Here is a 24,911-nt window from a genome sequence, read left to right as displayed (position 1 = left end):
GTACATTTATTATCGAAGTATGTATACATTATACAACCTTGAGATTCGCCTTCTTAAGGCAGCCATAGAACAAAGAAGTCAATAAAACTCAGGCATTGGAGGCTCCATACCAGGCTGTGATACAACTAGTCAGAATCCTCTCCACCATACTGTAGAAATTTTCAAGGGTCTTTGGTGACAGACCAAATCTCTTTAAACTCCTAGTAAAAGAGAGCTGCCAGTGTGCCTTCTTCATTATTGCATCAACATGTTGGGCCCAGGATAGATCCTCTGAGATGTTGAAGCCCAGGAGCTTGAAGCTGCTCATATTTTCTACTACTGACCTCTTAATGATGATTGGTGTGTGTTCTGGCTTATATTTTTTTTAATATATAGTGTTACTGGTTTTTTTGCACTGTTTTTGGTCTGTTCGATAGGTGTGTACTGCAGTTGATTTATTTTTTTACCTTCTATATTGTGTATTGCATTGAACTGCTGCTGCTAAGTTAAGAAATTTCACTTCACATGCCGATGATGATAAACCTGATTCTGATTCTGACTTCCCTTCCTGAAGTCCACAAACAATTCCTTGGTCTTGCTGACATTGAGGGCATGATTGTTGTAATATCACTCAACCAGCCAATCTGTCTCACTCCTATATGCTCCCTCGCCACCTGAAATTCTGCCAATAACTGTGGTGTTATTACTGATTTTCAGATGCCATTTGAGCTGTGCCAAGCCACATTCATAAGCGTAGCAAGAGTAGAACAGAGGGCTAAGCATACATCCTTGGGGCATGCCTGTGTTGATTGTCAGTGAGGCGATGATGTGATTACAATCCACACTGGTTTCCAGTAAGGAAGATGAGCTTGCAGTTGTAAAGAGAGGCCCAGGTTTTGAAGCTTGTTGATCAGAAGCAAGGGGATAATGGTTTTGAACACTGAGCTAATCAATAAACAGCAGCCTGCCGTACGTTTTACTCTGATGTCTAGACGCTTCAAGGCCAAGTGGAGAGCCAGTGAGATTGCATTGCTGTAGACTTTCTGTGACAGGAGGCAGATTGTAGCGGGTCCAAGTCTTTGCTTAGGCAGGAGTTAATTCTAGCCATGACCAACCTCTCAATGCACTTCATTGTACCAGGCAATAATTGTAGAACAGACCTGCTCTTCTTGGGTGTCAATATGATTGATGCCTTTTTGAAGCAGGTGGGAATCTCACATGTCCTTGAGCATTCCAGCCGGTTGATCAGCGCAGATACACAGCACCTTGCCGGGTATGCCATCTCACAAGGATTCACTCTCTTGAAGGATGTTCTGATGTTCAACTATGAGACAGGGATCACAGGATTGCCAGATACTGCAGGGATTTGCCCAGGCTTAGTGTTGTTCTCTCTTTCAAAGTTTAAAAAAAAGACGTTGAGCTAATAGGTTTTGCTTTGTGGGAAGTAATGGCATGTAAACTCTGTCACAGCTGACATGCATTCGATTGTGTCTCTAACTTCACACAGAATTGCCTTTGTGCTCACTTGATGACCTTCTGTAGGATATACCTGGATACCTGGCATTCATTATTAAGGACCTTCATCATCTGTTGCTTCAAAAAGGCAACAATTATACCAGTGCCTAAGAAGAATAATGTGGGCTGTCTTAATGACTATCGCCCGGTAGCACTCACATTGACAGTGACGAAATGCTTTGAGAGGTTGGTTATGACCAAACTGATCTCCTGCCTCAGCAAGGACCTGGACCCATTGTGATTTGCCTATCGCCACAATAGGTCAACAGCAGATGCCATTTCAATGGCTCTCCACATTGCTTTAGACCAGCTAGACAACACAAACACCTATGTCAGGATGCTGTTCATCAACTACAACTCAGCATTTAATACTCTCATTTCCACAATCCTGATTGAGAAGTTGCAGAACCTGGGCCTTTGTACCTCCCTCTGCAATTGGATCCTCGACTTCCTAACCGGAAGACCACAGTCTGTGTAGATTGGCAATAGCATATCCTCCTCACTGACGATCAACACTGGCGCACCTCAGGGGTGTGTGCTTAGCCCACTGCTCTACTGCCTATATACACATGACTGACTAGGCATAGCTTAAATACCATCTGTAAATTTGCTGATGATGCAACCATTGTTGGCAGAATCTCAGGTGGTGACGAGAGGGTGTACAGGAGTGAGATATGCCAATTAGTGGAGTGGTGCTGCAGCAACAACCTGGCACTCAACGTCAGTAAGACAAAAGAGCTGATTGTGCACTTCAGGAAGGGTAAGACCAAGGAACACATACCAATCCTCATAGAGGGTTCAGAAGTGGAGAGAGTGAGCAGTTTCAAGTTCCTGGGTGTCAAGATTTCTGAGGATCAGACCTGGTCCCAACACATCGATGTAGTTATAAAGAAGGCAAGACAGTAGCTATACTTTATTAGGACTCGTCTGCTGGGGGGACTGGTGTCCCAAATCTACAGGTTCTGCAAAAACGCTAGTAGATTTAAATGACTTGAACCAATGCTGCAGAGACTGTGACTGTAGATCCCAACTGTAGTAGTTGTAAACGGGAGAGATTTTTAATTCTCTTGAGAGCTGCACTCAAGAAGTTACCACTCTGTATGGTGCCATCACCCTCTTAAAACAGTTGCAAAATCATTGATCCTTCCAACATTTCTTCCAAAAGAAGATGGGGCCAGAGAACAAAGCGACCAAGGGCAACATCCTTCAGACAGTTCACGAAACTACTTCTTTCGCTTCTGTAACTTTCAAATATAGTTCTGTTCTTGTTGAAGCCTATGGTCTATATTTTGTTAGTGTGTTTTTGGGTTGATTGAACAATCTGGTTCTAGTTCTCTCTCTCCCTCTCTCCCTCCCCCATTCGCTCACTGCTCCCATTTGAAGGTGGTTGTGTGTGTGTCCAATCTCTCTGTCCCTGTTGTTCAGGGAGTGACTGCTGGTGTCCTTGATCTTGGGCAAGATTTAATCGGCGTGGTTTGTGGATTGGACTCTAGTCTTTGATATGATGATTTCTGGTTTCTGATCACTCCTTTTTTTGTTGTTATTTTGTGCAGTTTTGATCTGGGTGAACTGAATCTGTGGCCTGAGTTAATGAACGACAGTGCTAGATTGTACTAAACTGAGCTAAATTGAATGTGCCTAGACTCTTTCGATGACTTTGGGAGTTGGTGTTTTATATTCTGTGGTTTTTGCTCTTTATATTTGTTTGCGTGATTTGTGTTTTTTTGGCATGTTTGATGTTTTCCTTGAGTGGGTTCAGTGGATTTTCTTTGTTTCAAGACTGTCTGTGGGAAGACGAATCTCAGGGTTGAATATTGCCTACATAACTTTGATAATAAATGTAGTTTGAATCTTTAAATTACTGGTTGTCACTTGGTGTCTTTTGTGATTGACTGTAGTTAATATTGATAGCAAGCTATATCTTAACCATCAAGTGTTTCCCAGTCCCCTTAATGTTTTTTTTTAGTTTTAGCCTTCCATGCTTTCATTATTTAGACATTTTTTTAAATGAAGGCTTTTAATTGGATACCAAAATGATAATTCAACTGAGCAGTATATGTTGTGCAGAACTCTAGATTCTCAAAGGAAACACTAACCCAATGACTAATCTAGTGAGAAGTATTGAACATTTGATTAATCATTTGTTTACCTTCTTTCCTCAAATAACATTTATGTTCCATCTTAAATCTGATGGATCGTTATTGTTTTATGACTATGCCGAGTCCTGATGGAGCAACTAGCCACATTATTTTTAATTTCAAAAGCAGCAATAGAAGCTATCAAAACTAGTCACATTTAGAATTTAATAAATCTGGTGAGCTGCAGTAATTAGCAGCAATTGTTGAGTCACTATCATATCTAAGCAAAACAATTTCTGCTTTCAGTATATAAACTGACCAGTGGTATTTGAGGAGAAACCTGTCAGCAGTTTTTCTTTGCTTTTTCTAATGTAGGTGAACGTGTGTTCAATTTTTTAATGTATTGTATACCCCTAGGCAGCCTGCCTAGGAGAAGGAAAATTCTGATTTCAAAGCTCTGCTGCCTTGCGGCCATACCCACCCATTTCGAAGGCTTTGGGAGTAAAGTCGGAGGATGAAATCTGGAGCCAGTGTCCCTAAGGCAGTTTAATGTTGTTTACAACTTCACTGTGGCAAACTCTGCGATGACACTGGTGCCAAGCTGTATTGGCGCTTGCCCTTCCCTTGGACTACCTCAGTGACATCGAGAGGAGGATCTCGCAGCATGGGCAACTGTGGTTCTTCAAATCTTCCCACCCAGGCTTGCGCCCTGGAGAGGACACAATCCACCAGAGGCGCAGACCCATGAATCCTTGGGATCGATGGCTGCCTACTATACCACTAGGTTGGACCATTTTAGGTATACACTCAAAGTACTAATAAGTGAGTTGTGTTGGGAAATAACCATTTACAGAATCTGTCTAGTCAAGTGGACTATAATTTCATCCTAAATTCTGATCACATTTTTGCAATGCATGTTGTCACGCTGTTGTCAGAATATTTTTTTCGCACCGAACCATTTGAATTTGATGGCAAGCATCATTTTAATAAATATATCAAGGATGTGCAAGTAGTATCTAGAGATTAAAGGGAAGGAAGATATTAAATTTCAAGACCTGATAACACAATGCACAACTGATATAAAAATGTGAGAAGAATTTTAACCTGTTTTGGAATGTTTTATAATGTTTAGATTAATGTAATCTGAAATCGCTGTGTGCTGTATTGCAGCATATTTAATATAGTTTGGGTATCAAACTGACAAGCAGTGCTCTTGGCTTGACTGATATGAAGAGAAACAACTTGAGTAATTGTTCGCTACTGGAAACTTGTGATGTTGCTCAGTTTTTAATACAGGTTGAAACACTGTAGTCTGGCATTCAGTGATCTGTCAATTCCCGTAATCCAGCGTGTTTTGAATCTGTAGTACAGATCTGTGCTAATTAACAAGTTCTAAATCAGAACTAACGAAAATCTAAAATTGACTGAGGTCTGTACTAACTTCTAGCTAACTAACCTAGCAGTGCAGCTTTTGTGATCTCAGCTGACAGTGATCTAACAGATAGCCAGTTTACAGAAACTTCTGGTTACTGCCAGTTGCTGGAAGCCTTGCCTGTGTTTGGAGCAGTTTGCCTTCTCAGAGGAAGATGTTTGTGGTCAATATCTGTGGTCTGGCATCCGTGAAGTCCTAAGGATGCTGGACTAAAGAGTTCCAACCTGAATAAAAAGTAGCCTTTGTATCTCACATGCACTGAACATTTATTGACATTGCCATCTAATTAGCTACAAGCATCCAATAGGTCAAATCTAGCCACCTGTTATTTCCTTTGACTCTAGAGTCGATAATGAACAAAGAAAGTGCTAGGCTTAATTTTTTGATTCCCGCTCCTTGTTCAGTGGAAAATCCCCAAAGCTCGTGAGCTTTCAGGTTATGACAATTACACATATTTAAGAATATGAAAATGCATAAATTATAGAACTAGAATTATATATGCTCTCTTAATAGATTTCTGAAAAATACTTTCATTGGGCAAATTTAGGATTTTTAAAACAAGTATATTTTGCATTGAAATTATTTTACCTAAATATTAAACTTCAACTGAATATAGCTGAAATATATTAAACAAATATGCTCACTTTCAGTTGTTGCTGATTTTATAAGATTTGTGGTTTTTATTGACCGTTCTTAATTACCGTATTCTTTAGAAGGAAGGGATGAGTTGCTGTTTTGACATTCTACTTTTTATCTGTAGAAGGAACATCCATAATGTTAATGCGTAGACAGTTCCAGGATTCCCACCCAGCAATAATGAATGGACTGTGATGTACTTGCAAGTTAGTGCAGTGTACATCATGGAAAGGGAACTTGAAAATGATTGTCCTCCCCTTTTCCTGCTACCTTTATCTTCAGTGTGAAGTGATGAAGTGAAGATTGTTTCTTCCAGGAATGTGGTTGATGCTCCTCATTATTCTGCCTCAGTTATTGTTGGTATTACTGGGTTGTTCTTGATTGTATACTGTATGGTCCCCTACCTAGAGTACATTCTATGCCCTTGTCAGTCTCAGTGCTTCCAGCTGACATTGTACAAATGAGGTTGCTTTGTGGGTACTGATTTATTAACCAAAGGGAAATAGTTAGTGGTAATCAGCACAAGAGTTTCATGCCCTTGTTTGCCTTGAAGCTGTAAAACTTGATTGGATCCAGAATGTACGCTGGGGGTTCCCATGGCTTAATTTTGACTGTGTACTACCATGTCGCTACTGCTAATGAACCTGCCTTGCTGTTGGTAACTAATACATAGATTGCAAGTACACCTGCACAACAATGCTTCTTCATAAGTCTGTGGGTCAAGTTAATTAAAAAGCATCTAGAGAGGCCTGAACTATTAACTGAGGCATCCAGATGAATTGTCCAGGAATTTAATCATTAACAGTAGTGCTCCTATCAGAAAGATTCATTTCTTCTGGTTAGAAAATCATAAATGGTCTTCATCAACCAGTGATTTAAGATGGTGTTAAACTACCTGGAGTGAGAAATGTTTTTTTAAGTTTACGTGATCTTTTGTGTTCAGGCTTCTATGTCATTTATTCCAATGTTATTTAATAAAGGTGATAGCAACAGCTACCTGTGATTATATCACTCCTCTAATGTTGAAAAATGTGCCTAAATGAATAAACTTGTTTGGCTGGGGGTAAGGAACCAGAAAGCGAGTTTGATAGTGGAGGATGGAGAGGAAGGTAAATCTCAGGGCCAGTAAAAACAGGCAAGAGCAAAGTAATAGGTACAATAAGGCAGATAGTTTGAAGAGTGCATATTTTGATTCCAGGAATATTATTCTTAGGAGCCTCATTTGGAGTAATGTGAGCAGTTCTGGGCCCCTTATCTTAGAAAGGATGTGCTGACATTGGAGAGGATTCAAAGGAGGTTCACAAAAATTATTCTGGGATTGAAAGACATCGTATGAGAAGCATTTGATGGCTCTTGGCCTGTACTCACTGGAATTCAGCAGAATGAGGAAGGATCTCATTGAAAACTAATGAATGTTGAAAGGCCTAGATAGAGTGGATGTGGAGAGGATGTTTTCTATAGTGGGAGAGTCTAGAACCAGAGGCACAACCTCAGAGTAGAGTGATGTACTTTTAGAAAGGAGATAGGAGGAATTTCTTTTGCCAGAGGGTGGGGAATCCGTGGAATTCAATGCCACAAGTGACTATGGAGGCCGCATCGTTGGTTATATTTAAAGTGGAGTTTGATAGGTTCTTGATTAGTAAGGATGTCAAAGGTTACGAGGAGAAGGCAGGAGAATGGGGTTAAGAAGGCTAATAAATCAGCCTTGGTGAAATGGCGGAGCAAACTCGCTGGACCTGATGGCCTAATTCTGCTCCTGTGTCTTCTGGTCATATGGTCTTAATTTTCTTTTTGGCTGGTGAAAAACTGCTCCCATGTAAATTGAGCATGTAATGTTATCAGAGTTTTTTGCTACCGTAGATAAAGTGAATTTGATCACCAAATATGAAAAGCACAGAAAATAATACGCCAGTTTAGATAATATTTTGTCTTAAATATTTTCACATTGTATAATAAATTTGTATGGATTTTCAATGTATTTGGATTGCTAATGTTTAGTTATTAGTGCATCGTTTGCACAATCACATGATCATTAGGGAGAATCTAAATTAATTGAACTGGTTCAGATGGCCTTGTGGGAATTGCCATAATGAAAAAGTAATTCTGTCTGTAATTAAGTTCTCCTGCCAGTTCAGTATTCATACTTTATACCTTCCAGTTTATTTTAGAATGTACATCAGTTTTCAGAATACCGTGAGGCATTTTCCATTTAATCTGCATTTGCTGGTATGAAATGCCAGTCATAAGCATTTTACTCTTAATCATAGTATGAAGGAAATATAATAAATTGCTTTACTTTGATCCTAAAGATATCTAATTTTCACATGCTTTCTGCAGGATAATGGGATGTTAACTTGTTACCAGAATACAAGCCAAGATCTGTAATATCCAATAGAAAGCAGGTGACTCTGCAGTCATTTCACTGGTTGAATAAAACTACTAATTGACATAATCATTAATTAAAAGACAAATTTACATTTCAGTGAGGAATGATATGTATGATAATCTTTAAAGGTGAAGCTTAAGATTTTTAATTGCTGGTTATAATTTATTCAAAAATAAAATTAGTTAAGACATCTGCATTTTTGCTGCATCATTTAAGTTTAGATGTTCACTGAAGTCAAGATGATCATCAGCTTTTTTAATTGAACAATTGCTTTGCAGCTAAAAGGGAATGGCATCTGACAGAATTGCTACAGATTCACAGAGATGATGAAGATGAGACCCTTCCAACGCATGTCATTCTGCAATTTGATATTTTCTTCATTCTCTGCATCAATTATGCCATACGTAGCATGAATTAAATCTGACTCGTGGAATTTTGAAGCTTTATGTGTGGTAATGCTCCATTATTGTTGGCTAGTGATTCCTTTTTTGAGGCTTCACTTTCCAGTGAATTTTGGTGCATTAAAATTCTGAAATTAATTGCATTTTGAAAGAAAGTAATTAAATGTAATTAGTTTCCTTTCAGCAGTAGCTTTGGTTGTAGATTTATTTATTTGTTTGTTTGTTTTTCAGTTGTATCTTGTTGTCTAATTCTGTCTTCCTGAGCATCTCTGAATTCAAGTATACCAGTATTACCTATAGCTGTCAAGATCGTAAACTTTGAAATCTCTCTTTCTTCTTCATCTTTCTGTTTCTCTTTAGTCTCCCTAGGGGAGTTTATTCAATCATTATTAATCTTTTGGTTATGTTAACTAGCAATGTTGGCGTAAAATGTAGTTGGTAATACTTCCTTCTAGCATTTTGGGACATTGTTGTTTGTTTCAGGTTGAAAATTGAAAATGTTGCCAACAATTGTGAATATTACAAGTTTTTTTAAATCTTTTACAAGTTTTTGGTGTTTTTTTTAGTGAATCTTCCACTGCAGTTCTAGTCCAGCTAAAACCCCTTGAATATCATCAAAATTTTCTGTTTTGGAGCTAAGTTCTAAATTCTCACCTATGCTAAAGATTTCAACTTTGCATATATTTTTTGAATGCCTTTTAAATGCTTTACTAAAATGATCTTTGTCTTTCTTCAGACAGTTTGAAGCTATATGCAGTTATTCTGTCAAGTTTCATCAAGGTTGAATTTATTTGACAATACTATAATGGCTCTCCATGAGGATTAATTGTGAAGATGACAGAAAAATTGTGTTAATTTTAAATGCCATTTTTAATTATCTTTGTCATTTATATAGATATGGGATGCTATTGAAACAGGCAGGTGCTTAAAGACGTACTTAGGCCATTCAGGGGCTGTCCGTGATGCTCAGTGGTCTTTGTGTGGAAGACAGGTTCTCAGTGGTGGATTTGATTCCATGCTCCATCTCACAGATATTGAAACAGGTGCAGCACTGTTATGTTCTAATATCTTTGTGTTCATTTTAAAAGCATTTGGAATCAACAAAGTGAATGCGGGAAGTGAAATTAAGTCACAGATATATATTTTCCACCAGACTTCTTTTTCCTCAAGCTTGAAACCATTTTGAGATTTATGATCTGAGCAATGAATTCTAAAACTGTAATCATAGTTCAAATGTTACATGTCTAATTATCGAGTACTTTTTGAACATTAATATAAAAAAGTAATTATTTAATTTCAGCAACAGTATTCTTCAATTTATTTTCAGCCCAAGGGCTTTAAAGTGGTCTACTGTTGCAACATCAGTTAGCCTAGAGACACAGTGTACTTGCTCACACGTTCTCCAAGCAACCAATGTTGTCATTTTTTAATTAAAATAGAAAAATCACAAAGAAAATGGAAAATGCTGGCAGGCTGGCAATATTTATGGAGAGGCAATAATTTAATTACTTAGATCAATGCCCTTCCACCAGAACTGCAAAAAAGTCAAGAAATATTTTAAATTGTAGATAAGGGGAAGGTGAGGATTACAATGGGAATCTCATTAACTCTTGACACTGATACTCTGTTTCTCACTCCATGGATGCTATCTGATCTGCTGAGCATTTCTAAAATTTTCTGGGTTCCTTTATTTTTGATTTATAACATTTGCAGTTTTTAACTTTTCTAGAACCTTCAGCAGTATTCATGATTTATTTGTTAATAAGTACACGAGTTAAGAAATGCATCTTGTATAGTTAAATTGTAAAAATCCTTTATATAATATTCATTTAATAATAGATTGGGCAGAGGTCAGTAGTTAGACCCATTCTTGCCAAAGGAAGGTTACATTTATAGGTTAATTGTTTAGCAAAAATAATCAGTTTCAAAATAAAGAGCACCATCTGGCAATATGCATTAGTAGTAGTACTTGGAATGAAAATTACAAGAAAAACCTAATTGTAAAAGAGACATAATTAAATACCTATGTGACCTGATTATGATAGAGTGATTATTGTCAAGCATGGAGGTAAGGATCACTTGAATAGAATTATTTTTATACATTCATTCAGCTACATGGGCTTTCGCAGGTCGAATCAGCATTTAATTACCCATCCCCAAGTTGTTGTTAAGAAGATGGTGATGAGCTGTCAATCTGCTGCTTTATCCGGGATGGTATCAGTCAGCTTGAGTGTTGTTGGAGCTCCCTGCAAGTGGAGAGTATTCCATCACACTCGCTGTTATCGATGGTAAAAAGACTTTGGAATGTCAAAAGATACATCATTTATCATAGGATACCCAGCTCAAATCTACTCTTGTAGCTGTTCCAGTAACGATAACCCTCGGGGTATTTGGGGTGGAGACTCAGCACTAGAAAATAGCATCTATTTTGCTACAGAGATCATCTTGTGATCTCTGGCAGTCTTGTGATTATAAATGTTAACTCTTCTGAATTTGTGATGCAAGGTAGGTCAACTGAAAATTGGAGCAGGAACATTAAAGAGTTTCTACAATCAACCTCCCAACTTTATTGTTGTTGTAATTTCCTTTTCTCAAGCTCTTGATTCTATAGCATTGTTTAATATTCAGTTAATATCTTGTTAAAGGTTTGGTTTGAATATATGTTCCATAAATGTACAATGACAATTGTTTTTCATGTTAGTTACTAATAAAGCATATTTACTTTCCATCCCCTTTAGATAGCTTAAATCTTAAATCTTCAGTCTTCCACAAGGTCTTTAATCCGTGTGGAAAATCATAGTCTGTCCAACCTCTTGGATCAAAGAGAGTAGGGACAAAGGAAACAAAGAGGTGTTTCCCACAAACTTTGCTTAGGGTCAGTTTTCACACTGTGCTTATCCAGTGCAGGTAACAGGAACTGATTATTTTGGGTGGGCGGCTTTACAAAATAATTACAATTCCAGAAGGAAGAAAAAAATAGCTTTAATTCAATGGAGCGTGCATGACAGACATTGATTTCAGGTTTGAGCAATGGAACTGACTTGCATTTCACAGCTTTATCATCTCTCTGTCTCTCATTAATCTGATGACCAGACCACTCTGTGAACACCGTGGAACATTACACAAAGCTAGCTTTAGCCTACCAGAGATAATTCCTGTGTCCTATCCACCTTTCAGCTATTCACTTTGTAGCTTAAAATGAACTTTTCTCACTTTCCCAGTTCTGATTAAGGCTCTATAATTTGAAAGGTTTAAGTTTCTTTCTCTTTCTACAGATATTGATGTTCCAAGCATGTTCTCACTAACCATTGTTCCAGAATATTTCCTGATGAATCATTTGACATACAGTCATACAGTTCATAGAATTGGGCAGAACTCTATTTGTCATTGTAAGGTTCAACACAAAAAAGTTACTTATTCAAAGAATGTCACCACTAAACCCCATCTCCCTACTTAGCAGGATAGATCATCAAATGATGATAAGTGAAAGTCTTGGTATTTATGTAAGCTCCATTCATTTCCACCCAATAACATTAGATATGTTAATGCAAACAGAATGACAGATTCTACTATACCACCTTGTCTTTTCAGTACCAGGAAACATGGTATGTTTACCTATTCAATTATCAGGAAACATTAGAATAAAGTAAACCTTTGCTTTAATCTAAATAGATAATGTATTGTTTGTCATTTCAAAATGACAAAACTTAAAGATTGTCAGGCAGCTTGGTAACTTAAAATCTCACTTTTCTTAACGCAGGTAAACAAGTCAACAGTTTTTGTAATGAATTTCAAATCACTTGCTTGGCATTCAGTCCTACAAATCAAAATGTCTTCTTGAGTGGAGGTTTCAGCTCAGTAGTGAAAGCATGGGATACAAGAAGTTGCAAGGTTTGGTAACATCTTATTATTGATATATATTTTTGACCTAAAGTAAGCTGAATTAGAAACATAGAAAACCTACAGCACAATAGAGGCCCTTCAGCCCACAAAGCTGTGCCGAACATGTCCTTACCTTAGAACTACCTAGGCTTACCCAAAGCCCTCTATTTTTCTAAGCTCCATGTATCCATCCAGGAGTCTCTTAAAAGACCCTATCGTTTCCGCCGCCGGCGGCAGCCCATTCCACGTATTCACCACTCTCTGCATAAAAAAAACTTACCCCTGACATCTCCTCTGTACCTACCTCCAAGCACCTTAAAACTATGCCCTCTCGTGCTAGCCATTTCAGCCCTGGGAAAAAACCTCTGACTATCCACATGATCAATGCTTCTCATTATCTTCTACACCTCTATCAGGTCACCTCTCATCCTCCGTCACTCCAAGGAGAAAAGGCCGAGTTCACTCAACCTATTCTCATAAGGCATGCTTCCCAATCCAAGCAACGTCCTTGTAAATCTCCTCTGCACCTTTTCTACAATGCATTTAATTTTTCAGCAGAACAGTAATATAAATAATAAAGGTATTAGGACTTAAAGTATCAAACCGTTAATTTATCAGCCAAAATAAAGAAAGCTAACATGTTTCAGCCTTTCTCCTGTAATTCAGTTTGTATTGGTTCAGCAGACAATGTTTACATTTGGAAATTGGTTTTGGATTCAGTTGAGAGTGAGATGATCAACATTATAAAAGCACATATGTTGAAAGTCGTGCTTAAATTGTGACTGATACTTGCAAAACAGAGCTTTTTATTAAAAATCTTATTGTGTAAGGGGACAAAGACTTTTTGTCACTGTGAATTGTATTTCTATTTCATTCTAGGTGGTGAATGAATACAATGCTGGAATACAGCAAACACTCGACATTCTTTTCCTTCCAGGAGGAAATGAATTTCTTACCAGTACAGATGCTGTCAGCAGAGACTCAGCAGACCGTACAATCATAGCCTGGGATTTCCAGACTTCTGCTCGAATATCCAATCAAATATTCCATGTGAGTATGACGAATATACATTTTTATTAATTCATTGAGAATACTTGTGTCAAGTGTTTTGAGTTCATTCTCACTGTATAATTATTTTTTTAAAAATCTATGGTGCCCCTTTTTAATTGCCTAATAACTACTACTTATCTTTTTTCATTTGTGTCATTTCAGTCTTTTGATGCACTTTGAAATTCATTATTTCTGTATTGCTTTCTTCTAGTACACCAAAGGATAACACAAGTTATTGCTATCAAAAAACAGCAGCCAAAATTTTGTTTCCAAAATAAAGTCTTTCTTAGTGCGAGATGCACAGTAACTTGTGAGGATGAGCTAGCTTATGAATTACATATCATCCTGGGTTGCTGTATGATTTGAGTAGCTTGCTGTAAAAACAAAAACTCAACAACTTTAACTTGGCCAAAGAGTTTTAATGAATTATTTGTTCTGTACATTTGTAATTATATGCATGGCCTGCTACTGTCTACATATTAAACTACATATTTACTAATAAACTCTTATCGGGCTTCCAGCCAGGTACTGGTATCGATTTTAACCAACATTTTTAATACTACCAGACTAGACATGCCCAGGCATCATCCCTGATGAAAATGGCAAAGTTTGTCATTAAAACATTGGTTATAATCAATACCTGTACTCAGCTAGAAGCCCAAGAAGAGTTTATTTGTCATATATGCTGGGAAAGCACTAGATAATTTTGTACATATTTACTGCCATTTTCAATCACGACTGAGCAATGTGACCAGTGGGATAAGCAGTTAAATTGCAAAGTCCCTGAAGGAAATAGCATTAAGGACTTTATTTCATTGCCAAAATATTTTAAAGCATTTCTGTTGTGAATTTTCATGGGATTTAAAGATCTGATAACACCTTTCTTCTCTGTAGGAACGATACACCATTCCATGCATGGCTCTCCATCCCAAAGAACCTGTCTTTGTTGCTCAAACTAATGGCAACTACATGGTGCTATTTTCTACTCAGAGACCTTACAGGATGAACAAAAGGAAACGATACGAAGGGCATAAGGTATTTTATTAGATTATTTTACTACTAAAGCAGGACTAATGAACATAAATATCCTGAAGAAGGGTCTCAGCCAGAGACTTCATCTCTTTACTCTTTTCCATAAATGCTGACTGATCTGCTGAGTTCTTCCAGCATTTTGTGTTCGTTGCTGAATATAAATGTTTGTTCTGTTCAGGAAAGTCTCTTTGATTTCTTTGTAAAATCCACCTAGAAATGTACAAGCTGAGATTTAGCTTATCATTTAACAGATGCACCTTATTAAGCTTGTTTATTGAATAGTACATCCATCTGAAAGCTTTTCAAATAATTTGTTGTATTTTATCGCACAGTTGCAGTTTCCACCATGCTAAGTGGTCTCTGCGTGGGACCCCAGTGAGAAAGAAGCAATGATGTAGCTTTATATTTAAAGAATTAAATCATTCTGGTTCCTGCTTAGTGAGTTTATTTAAGTAGAATGTGACATGGTAGAGCCATGTAGAAATGCTGGGTGCATCTTCTATCTGGACAACCATACATGAAGGAAATATCTTAATATGTAGGAATTTACGTTTAGGTTTTGAGCAACAGCGGACTTTGCTGCTGTTTCTTGTGAGACTGGGTGCTTCATTCAAAGATGGTGCTGGTGAGACAAAGCAACTCTTTACAGGCAGCAAATGAACTACTAACTATTCTATTACACTTTTTCTGGAATATGATCAATGCACTCTATGGCTGTGGCTGGCTGCCATCGGGCTCTCTGGAGCGACTTCACACACTTCAGTGCTGACCTGGCTCAGGGACTGTGGCCTGCACCCATCGGGCTTCTGGACTGGTTTCACACACCTCAGTGCTGACCTGGCTCAGGGACTGTGGCCTGCACCCATCGGGCTTCTGGACTGGTTTCACACACCTCAGTGCTGACCTGGCTCAGGGCTGTGGCCTGCACCCATCGGGCTTCTGGACTGGTTTCACACACCTCAGTGCTGACCTGGCTCAGGGACTGTGGCCTGCACCCATCGGGCTTCAGGACTGGTTTCACACACCTCACTGCTGACCTGGCTCAGGGACTGTGGCCTGCACCCATCGGGCTTCTGGACTGGTTTCACACACCTCACTGCTGACCTGGCTCAGGGACTGTGGCCTGCACCCATCGGGCTTCTGGACTGGTTTCACACACCTCACTGCTGACCTGGCTCAGGGACTGTGGCCTGCACCCATCAGGCTTCTGGACTGGTTTCACACACCTCAGTGCTGACCTGGCTCAGGGACTGTGGCCTGCACCCATCGGGCTTCTGGGCTGGTTTCACACACCTCAGTGCTGACCTGGCTCAGGGACTGTGGACTCACTTATGGGAACGCTGCAACTCATGTTCTGTGTGTTATTTGTTTACTTTTTATTGTCTGCACAATTTGTTTATTTTCAAAGGTTCAAAAGTTACATTTTATTATCAAAGTATGTATGCAGAATGAAACTCTGAGAAAGTAGCCATGAAATAAAGAAAAGCCATAGATGTCATGGAAAAAAAACATCAACCCCCTCCCACCGCAAGAAAAGAAAACATAAACCCCCTCCCTTGCAAAAAAATACCTAACATATCGTCCACAGGGAAGAAATGGTGACAATAACATCAAATCCCCAACCCCCTCTCTCACACTTTAAAAAACCAACAGATCGCCCACATGGAGAAACAGCAAAAAGAACATGAAACCCTCCAAACCCCTCCCCCCACGCAAAAACCTAATGTATCCCCCACATGGAGAAACAACAACGAGAACATCAAACCCCAAACTGCCAATCTACAACAAGAAAGAATGTGTGAAAACACAAGAAAACGTAGAACTGAAAGAGGCCGATATGAACTACAGTTAGTTTGAATTACAGTCTAATCCATAAATCTCAGAATTTCAATAACATCTCCGAGAGCAGCTGCTCGAATCCAGTGGTGTTTCCTTTTTGCACATTGGGAGTTTGATGGTCTTTGTTGTGTAGGTTTTTAATGTGTTCTATTGTGTTTCTTTCTTTAGTGGCAGCCTATAAGACAAATTTCAAGATTATATATATACTTTGATAATAAATGTAATTTGAATTTTGTACATAAAGTGTTTCAGAGGTGATCTTCCGGCAGCTCAAGAGAGATTGTGTGTAGAGGTAAAAGTATTTAAATTTCAATCATGTAAGTTTCTTACCAGTTTTGTCATTTCACATAGTTTTTACTTGCTAATCTTTGCTGACATATGTATATGTGATGTGCATGGTACCGGCTCATAGCGGCTAGCTTTAATCTCTGTATGGGCAATTGCTGGACAAACCAAAATAAGAGCAAGCAGAAAATTCAAGAGGCTAATGAGGGAATCTGTTCTCTTACCAGTATTTTATTCTGATTGCTAATGAGGGAGAAGGTGCCTCTGGGGAGTAGTGCCAAAGTCAAGACCATAGCAGCACTGGTGGCTCAGCTGTCCGGAAAGAAAGCAACAGTAAAAAGGGATTCTATAAATGGAGGAGTGAACAGGCATTTCCATGGGTGCAAAGGTGTTTTTAGGATAGTCTGTTGTTTCTTTGGTGCTGGAATGAAATTCATTATTTAATGGCTGCAGACAGTGTGAAAGGGGAGAATAGATAACTACCCAGGCCAGACAGCATCCCAGGCTGAGTACTCAGGGAAGACACACAAAATACTAGAGTAACTCATCAGGCCAGGCAGTATCTATGGAAAAGAGTACAGTCGAGACTTTTCAGCAGGCCTGATGAGTTCCTCCAGCATTTTGTGTGTGTTGCTCAGATTTCCAGCATCTGCAGATTTTCTCTTATTTCTGAGTACTGGGAGTATGCACACCAGATCACTGACATCTTCATGGACATCTTCAACACTTCACTCGACCAGGCCAATGTCCCCACATGCTTCAAATCAGCCACCATCATTCCTGTACCAAAGAACTCCACACCTTCAGGACTGAACGACTGCTGTCCGGTGGCACTGACATCATGAAGTGCTTTGAATGGCTGGTTATTGCTGATGTCAAAAACTCCATTTCTGCCACACTAGACACTTGCCAACATTCTTATCGATAGAAATGCTCCATAGCATCTGTCATTCACTTGGCCCTGATGCACCTAGAAAACAAGGACACTTGTGTCAGAATGCTGTTTCTGATTTTCATTTCAGCATTTCACACTATTGTCCCACAGATCTTGGTGAATAATCTCCTACTCCTTGGTCTAAATACACAACTGTGCAACTTGGTGATGGACTTCCTAACCAACAGACCTCAGCAGATCTTGGATAGTCAAGATACACGACAGCTCCTCCCTCCCGTCATCCTCAACATGAGTGTCCCCCACACCCCCTCTCAACCCCCACAGCACTCTACACTCTGCTCACACACATTAGCCAAGCACCCGAGAATCACATTGTCAAGTTTGCCAATGACACGATGGCGGTGGGACACATCACCAACAAGGATGAGATGGCTTACAGAAAGGAGGTGGAAGAGCTTGAGGTCTGATGCCTGGCAAATAACATCTTCCTCAAAGTCAGTAAGACAAAGGAGATGGCCATTGAATGCAGGAGAACTGACACCACTCACAGTCCGCTTTACATCGGCGGCTCAGCAGTGGAAACTGCGAGTGGTTTCAAACTCCTGGGAGTGCACATCTCACACAACCTCTCATGGTCCCAGAACACATTCTACACAATCAGAAAAGCTCACCACTGCCTCTACTTAATGGGGAAACTGAAGAGTGCTGGACTATGTACATCTATTCTCACGGCCTTCTACAGATGCACAGTAGAAAGCATCCTAACATACTGCGTCACTGCATGGTATGGAAACTACACCAGCCTACCATGCCGTGAAGGACATATATACAGAAAGATGCTGGAAAAGGGCCAGTAACATCACCCACTCTGATAATAGCCAGTTTGTTCCTCTCCCTTCAGGGAGGAGGCTACATAGCATCCACACTAGGACAATCATACTAAAAAAAAGTTACTTTCCCCAAGCAGTAAGTCTGATCAGCCCCTCCACCCACTCTCACCCGTCCACACCCCAAACGTCTCTACTTTATCATTTTCTGCCAGAATCAACTTGTGCACAGACTCCCCTGTGTCTAGCATCACTTTATGGATGTACAATCAATGTACAGTATGTATATAAGCTATTTTATGTGCTCTTATTTATCATCTATTTTTAAATTGTGTTCCTTATCTTTTTTTTTGGTGCTGCATCAGATCTGGAGTAACAATTATTTTGTTCTCCTTTACACTTCTGTTCCAGAAATTGACATTACAGCAATCTTGAATCTTGATCTTGATCTTAGGAAAAGGGGAGATGGAATAAGACCTGGGTGTTCTTCTATACTAGTACTGAAATTAAGCATTCAAATACAACAACTAGTTAGGAAGGCAAAATGTATTTTGTAAATGATTTTTAAAAGTGATTTGGGTATAGGAACAGGGAATTCTTGCTACTTGTGTGTATGGCCTTTCTGAGACTCCATCTGGATTTCTGTGTGCACTTTTCATCATTTTACGTGAGGAAGGCTGTTCTTGCCACAGTGAAATTGCAATAAAAGATTAATAGATTGACTTAATGAAAAGTGCTAATGAAATGTCTTCAACCTAGAGCAGGGGTGTCAAACTCATTTTAGGTCATGGGCCGGATTGAGCAAAATGCAGCTTCATGCGGGCCAGATCAGTCGGATGCGTGCAAACGCAGCTTTCGTTGCTTCCGTTTTTTCAGCCTGCTCTCATGTGTCTCAGTCTCTGCTATAACTACAAAGTGTTTCACTTTACAAATTCCGTTTCTTATGAAGAAGACTGCCGAATAAACACTAAAAACCCTGAAAACCTGGTACCTGAATAAACTCAGCATTAGCCATATCATACGCCATAGGCGCTTCGATTACTGGGGCCAGCTTTAATAGTAATTAGATATTATCTCGCGGGCTAAAGATAATTCCACCGCGGGCCGGTTTTGGCCCGCGGGCCTTGAGTTTGACATATATGACCTAGAGCATTCATTCTTATCTCGTTCCATAGATGCTGCCTGGCCTGCAGAGGTTTTTTAGACTCACTATGACTTAATCAACTAATTCCTAGAGTAGCAGGAGTGATAACTGAAGCTAAACCAATGTTCACAAGGGTATAGAAGAATGAGAGACTATTTCACAGAAATTTATAAATTTTTCACAGCTCTAGATACAGAGATGATATTTCTGTTAGCTGATAGAGAGTTCATTAAAAGAGGTCATAGCCTCAGGATATGAGAAATGCCATTTAGAACCAAGATGTGGAGTAATTTCTTTACCGGGGGTGGAGGGGGGTGACGTAACTATGGTAATCTTAATCACAGAAGACCATGCAGTCCAGGTCATTAAATATATTCATACAAGTGCTAGATATAATTTTATCGACAAAGGAATCAAAGTATATGGGAAATGATGAGAAAGGGTCATTTGGATGTTGAAATAGGTGTACAACTTCTCCTATTTTTGATTTTTTTGTTGACTGAAGACAGCTTAATAAATAGGATCCAATCATAATTCTTACCTTATGAAGAGAAGGATATTGATAAGGCATCTAAAATTGTCTGAGGATATAAAAAAATTCAGCTTCTATTAAGTTTGACCTTTGAAGTTTTATCTTTATGATCTGAATTGATGTTTGTCCCAGAAGACGATCTAGCATCCTAAATGTTTATACTGTTTTGCTCAATGCTAAGCTTGAGTAAAATTTTATAATTCGCTTCAAAATGTAGCTTTGTTGTCAAAGGATCTGCACTAAACATCATTCTAATTTGTAGTAAATAAATTTGCATAATATTTTGCAGGTGGAAGGTTATGCAGTGGGCTGCAAATTTTCATGCGATGGAACTCTAATAGCTTCAGGAAGTTCCGACGGGACGTTATGTTTTTACAACTATCTGAATTCAAAACTAGTCCATACTCTGCCTGCCCACAAGCAAGCCTGCATTGATGTCTCATTTCACCCTGTGCACCCATCTATTATCGCATCTTCTGACTGGAGTGGAGAAATCAAATTGTGGCAGTGATGACCAGTTAAACAGCATAAGTGAGAGGTAAATTTGAAGTGTGAGTGAATAATATTGTTCATTATTCTGTCCTAGAATTGGGAAAAAAATTCTTTCCCAGCAAAGAAGTTAATTTTCATTAGTACATAGAATATTGTGCTCATTGATTCTGTCAAAGGCTTCATATTTTATGACTCATAATAAATAGAAATATGAAGTTTAAACTTGACTGAGTACCCAGATACTAGTTTTGTAGTTCATTTGGGCTATGACAAAATCACAGATACAGGGACAATGTTTCATCCTATTAAGTTATACATATGATTCTGTGAACCACTTATGAACCAACAGACCACAATTTTAGGCAATTTTACCTGCCCATCACTTCCCTCTGGTGCTTCTCCCCCTTTCTTTCCTTCCATGGTCTTCCGTCCTCTCCTATCAGATTACCCCTTCTCTAGCCCTGTATATCTTTCACCAGTCAACTTCCCATCTCTTTACTTCACCCCCTCCCCTCTCCTGGTTTCATATGTCACGTACTGCCTTGTACTTCTTCCTCCCTTACCCCCACTGTCGTAGTCTGACTCCTTTCCCCCTTCGTTCCAGTCCTGATGAAAGGTCTCAGCCTGAAACATCGACTGTTTACTCTTTTCCATGGGCGCTGCCTGGCCTGCTGAGCTTCTCCAGCATTTTGTGTGTGTTGTTTCGGATTTCCAGCATCTGCACATTTTCTCCTGTTTTGAGTTTTGGCACTTTCAGTGGTAGAAGCAGAAGCTAAATAATTGTTTCACCAAGAATGATACAACATAATCACATTGTGCAGTGTAATGTGCAATGTCGTTAACATAAGATGTCAAATGGAATGGTGCTCCACTCATGAATGCCCTTCTCATTACGAGGGGTGATTGATAAGTTTGTGACGTAAGGTAGAAGAAGTCAATTTTAGAAAACCTAGCACTTTTATTTTCCACCCTCCCCTAGTGTTGCCACCATGTCCTCGTGGACCTCCTTGGGTGATAAGCCTTTGAGACTGAGGTAGTGGATGACTGCACGAAGGCCAGGTTGTCCATTTTCTTAGACAGTGCTTACTTGCAATTTTCAATTATCTAAAACAGAAATACCACTAAAGATATTAACTTCAAACTTTTTGCATAATCACTCAAAGAGTTGAACTGCACATGCATGTAACGAGAGCTGTATAACTCATCTCCTTCTACCTTAGGCCACGAACTTATCAATCACCCCTGCTGTGGACCTGGATCTGGAAAGATGCCGACTTCTACAAAGAAGGGATCCATATGGATGACTGCTGGACTAAGTGTGTAAATATAGGAGGGGACTATGTTGAAAAATAAATGTGCTAGGTTTACTAAGATTGACTCCTTCTACCTTAGGCCACAGACTTATCAATCACCCCTTGTATGTTACATGCCAATTCAGTCCACCTCCATATCAAAAGTATGCTTTGGATTTCACTTTGGATGCTCATAAGCCATCAAGTGTAATATAAATGAAGATAATTTTAGCAACACACACAAAATGCTGGTGGAACGCAGCAGGCCAGGCAGCATCTATAGGAAGAAGCACTGTCGACGTTTCAGGCCAAGACCCTTCATCAGGACTAACTGAAAGGAAAGATAGTAAGAGATTTAAAAGTAGGAGGGGGAGGGGGAAATGTCATGGCCGCCTCTACTGTCAAGATGAAGCCACAGTCAGGTTGGAGGAACAACACCTTATATACTGGCTGGGTAGCCTTCAACCTGATGGCATGAACATTGACTTCTCTAACTTCCGTTAATGCCCCTCCTCACCTTCTTACTCCATCCCTGATATATTTAGTTTTTCTCCACCCTCCTTTTATTTCTCTCTCTGCCCATTCTCCATCTCCCTCTGGTGCTCCCCTCCCCCTTTCTTTCACCCTAAGCCTCCTGTCCCATGATCCTTTCCCTTCTCCAGCTCTGTATCCCTTTCGCCAATCACCTTTCCAGCTCTCAGCTTCACCCCATCCCCTCCGGTCTTCTCCTATCATTTTGCATTTCCCCCTCCCCCCCACTACTTTCAAATCTCTTACTATCTTTCCTTTCAGTTAGTCCTGATGAAGGGTCTCGGCTCGAAACGTCGACAGTGCTTCTTGCTATGGATGCTGCCTGGCCTGCTGCGTTCCACCAGCATTTTGTGTGTGTTGCTTCAATTTCCAGCATCTGCAGATTTCCTCGTGTTTGCTGGAAGATAATTTTATGCTTCTCTGATTATGTTATTTAATATCCTTTGATGCTGAAAGACTGATGATCAATCGATAAGAAGAACTATCTACTTGCTGGAGTCAGCAGTGGTTCAAGGCAGCAATGTTTGTGATGAGATATATTTTAGGAAGTCGATTAAAATTAATGTTGGCTGCCATCTTAAATAATTAAAAAATTTATAAAATGGAATGTGTTAAAAATTACTTCACTTGAAGAAGGAATTAAAGTTGTTTCCTTCAGTCATTCTCCATGTACTGATCAAATGAAGTCCAGCTGTGTCATTCATTTCTATTTCGATGAATAACTTTTGAATTTCCTGTTGTATACAGAAATTGTTCTGCAATATGAAGACATTTCGACATTATGTTAGAGTTGGACATCATAATTCAAAATCAGCATCAACTTAGTTCAATCATTTTAAAACAACATTGCCTGGAATCAGTAAAACTTTAGTACTTCCAGCATTTTAAACAATGATTTAATATGACTTAGGAACTCCCTTGGGATCATTTGTATTGGGATACAAGCAAATGTCAGGAATAGAGCTGGATGATTGGTAATCCAGAGAGTCAGCAGAGATTCAGTGGGTTAAATTGCATTTTTCTGTGACATAAAACTTTTGATGGTGTACTTTTTCAAAAGTTTGCTGAAATTGACTATCTTTAAGTGAAAAAGTGTAAAAACTTGTGGAAAATTGCTTTCAATGTTCTTTCAGATTTGGTTTATGTTTTCTGTGGGGAGGAAAAAAGTAAATGTGTTCTAATGAATAATAAAAAATAATTTAAAAATATACTTAATTCATAAAAATTCCATTTGTATATAATAAAATATTAAAGTTAACATTTGTATTGCAAGTCATTTATATGCACTAACACTTTGACAGTTCATGACCCAAAAATCCAAATGGTTCAGCATCTGGCACACTGGCTGATATTTGTTGCTCTCCCTTCCAAATCACCTGGATTCCAGTTCCTGTTTCCTTCTAAATCTCCAAGATGACAGTTACTGTGCTTTTCTCCCAGTATGTCAGAAACCCCTTTAAATTAATAATAGAAACATTGAAAACCATTCCTGCCCCTGAGCCATCCAAGTCTCTGTAATAGCCACAACATCTTAGCTCCAAGTACTGATCCATGCTGTAAGCTCATCCACTTTGTTGGTAATACTCCTTGCATTAAAATTAAAATACATATATCTCAAAGCATCAGTCTGAGCATGTCCCTTCTCTATTAACTGCCTATCCTCCCTTTCTCACTGACTCCAAGCTTTCTCTATTTGTGACCCAACGGTCTCTTCAGTAGGTTCCCACCACTCTCCCCAATAGCCTTAGCCAACCTCCCTGCTTGGATATTAGTCCCCCTGGGATTCAAGTGCAACCTGTCCTTTTTGTACAGTTCACTCCTGCCCCAAAAGAGGTCCCAATGATCCAGAAATCTGAATCCCTGCCCCCTGCTCCACTCCCTCAGCCACGCATTTATCCTCCACCTCACTCTATTCCTGTACTCACTGTCAAGTGGCACAGGCAGTAATCCTGAGATGACTACCTTTGTGGTCCTGCTGCTCAACTTCCTTTCTAACTCCCTGTAGTCTGCTTTCAGGACCTTTTCCTGCCTATGTCGTTGGTACCAATATGTACCACGACCTCTGGCTGTTTTCCTTCCCACTTCAGGATATCATGGACATGATCAGAAACATCCCGGACCCTGGCACCTGAGAAGCAAACTACCATCTGTGCTCCTTTCCTGCATCCACAGAATCGCCTGTCTGACCCCCTAACTATAGAGTCCCCTATCACTGCTGCCATCCTCTTCCTTTCCCTACCCTTCTGAGCCACAGGACCAGACTCTGTGCCAGAGGCGCGACTACTGTTGCTTCCCCCAGGTAGACCGTGTCTCCCCCCCCCCCCCCCCCCCCACAACAGTGCTCAAGCAAGAGTTACTTATTGTCAAGGGGTACAGCCATGGGGGTGTCTCTCATGTCTGAGTCCTGCCCTTTCTTCTCCTGACTGTTACCCACTTATCTGTCTCCTCAGGCCCCGGAGTGACTAACTAACTATAGCTCCTCTCTATCACCTCCTCACTTTCTCTGACCAGATGAAGCTCAACGAGCTGCATCTCCAGTTCCCTAACTCCTCCTCTGGCGCGCGCTTCTATAAGGTGTCTCCTTTTAAATGCTTCTCGCTATTCTCACTGGCTGATGTTGGTGTGCTTGTGCTGTCATATTCCAATCAAACTGCTGAAGAAATGTTGTAATGTTACTACGTAA

At 39.6% G+C, this 24,911-nt stretch overlaps 1 protein-coding gene across 8 annotated transcripts in view; it reads left to right on the top strand.

Annotated features, from left to right (window-relative positions):
* The window catches only part of wdr25 (WD repeat domain 25), a 49,624-nt gene extending 25,180 nt beyond the window's left edge, over window positions 1-24,444 (top strand). For 6 of the 8 annotated variants that reach the window (XM_073039663.1, XM_073039666.1, XM_073039664.1 and 3 more), the window contains exons 3-8: window positions 9,323-9,470; window positions 12,188-12,318; window positions 13,189-13,359; window positions 14,254-14,394; window positions 20,203-20,451; window positions 21,626-21,995. In XM_073039663.1, coding sequence (XP_072895764.1) covers window positions 9,323-9,470; window positions 12,188-12,318; window positions 13,189-13,359; window positions 14,254-14,394; window positions 20,203-20,424 — 813 coding nt within the window. In that variant the 3' untranslated portion in view covers window positions 20,425-20,451; window positions 21,626-21,995. Of the gene's footprint in view, window positions 1-9,322; window positions 9,471-12,187; window positions 12,319-13,188; window positions 13,360-14,253; window positions 14,395-20,202; window positions 20,452-21,625; window positions 21,996-22,975 lie in introns of those variants that run through there. The other 2 variants (XM_073039669.1, XM_073039670.1) reach the window with 2 other exon arrangements.
* The last annotated feature ends 467 nt before the right edge of the window (window positions 24,445-24,911 follow it).

This window comes from Hemitrygon akajei, chromosome 3 (assembly GCF_048418815.1).
Source record: "Hemitrygon akajei chromosome 3, sHemAka1.3, whole genome shotgun sequence".
NCBI classification, from domain to species: Eukaryota; Metazoa; Chordata; class Chondrichthyes; order Myliobatiformes; family Dasyatidae; genus Hemitrygon; species Hemitrygon akajei.
Note: the sequence above shows the minus strand (reverse complement) of the source record. Positions and strands in the feature narration are given on the sequence as shown.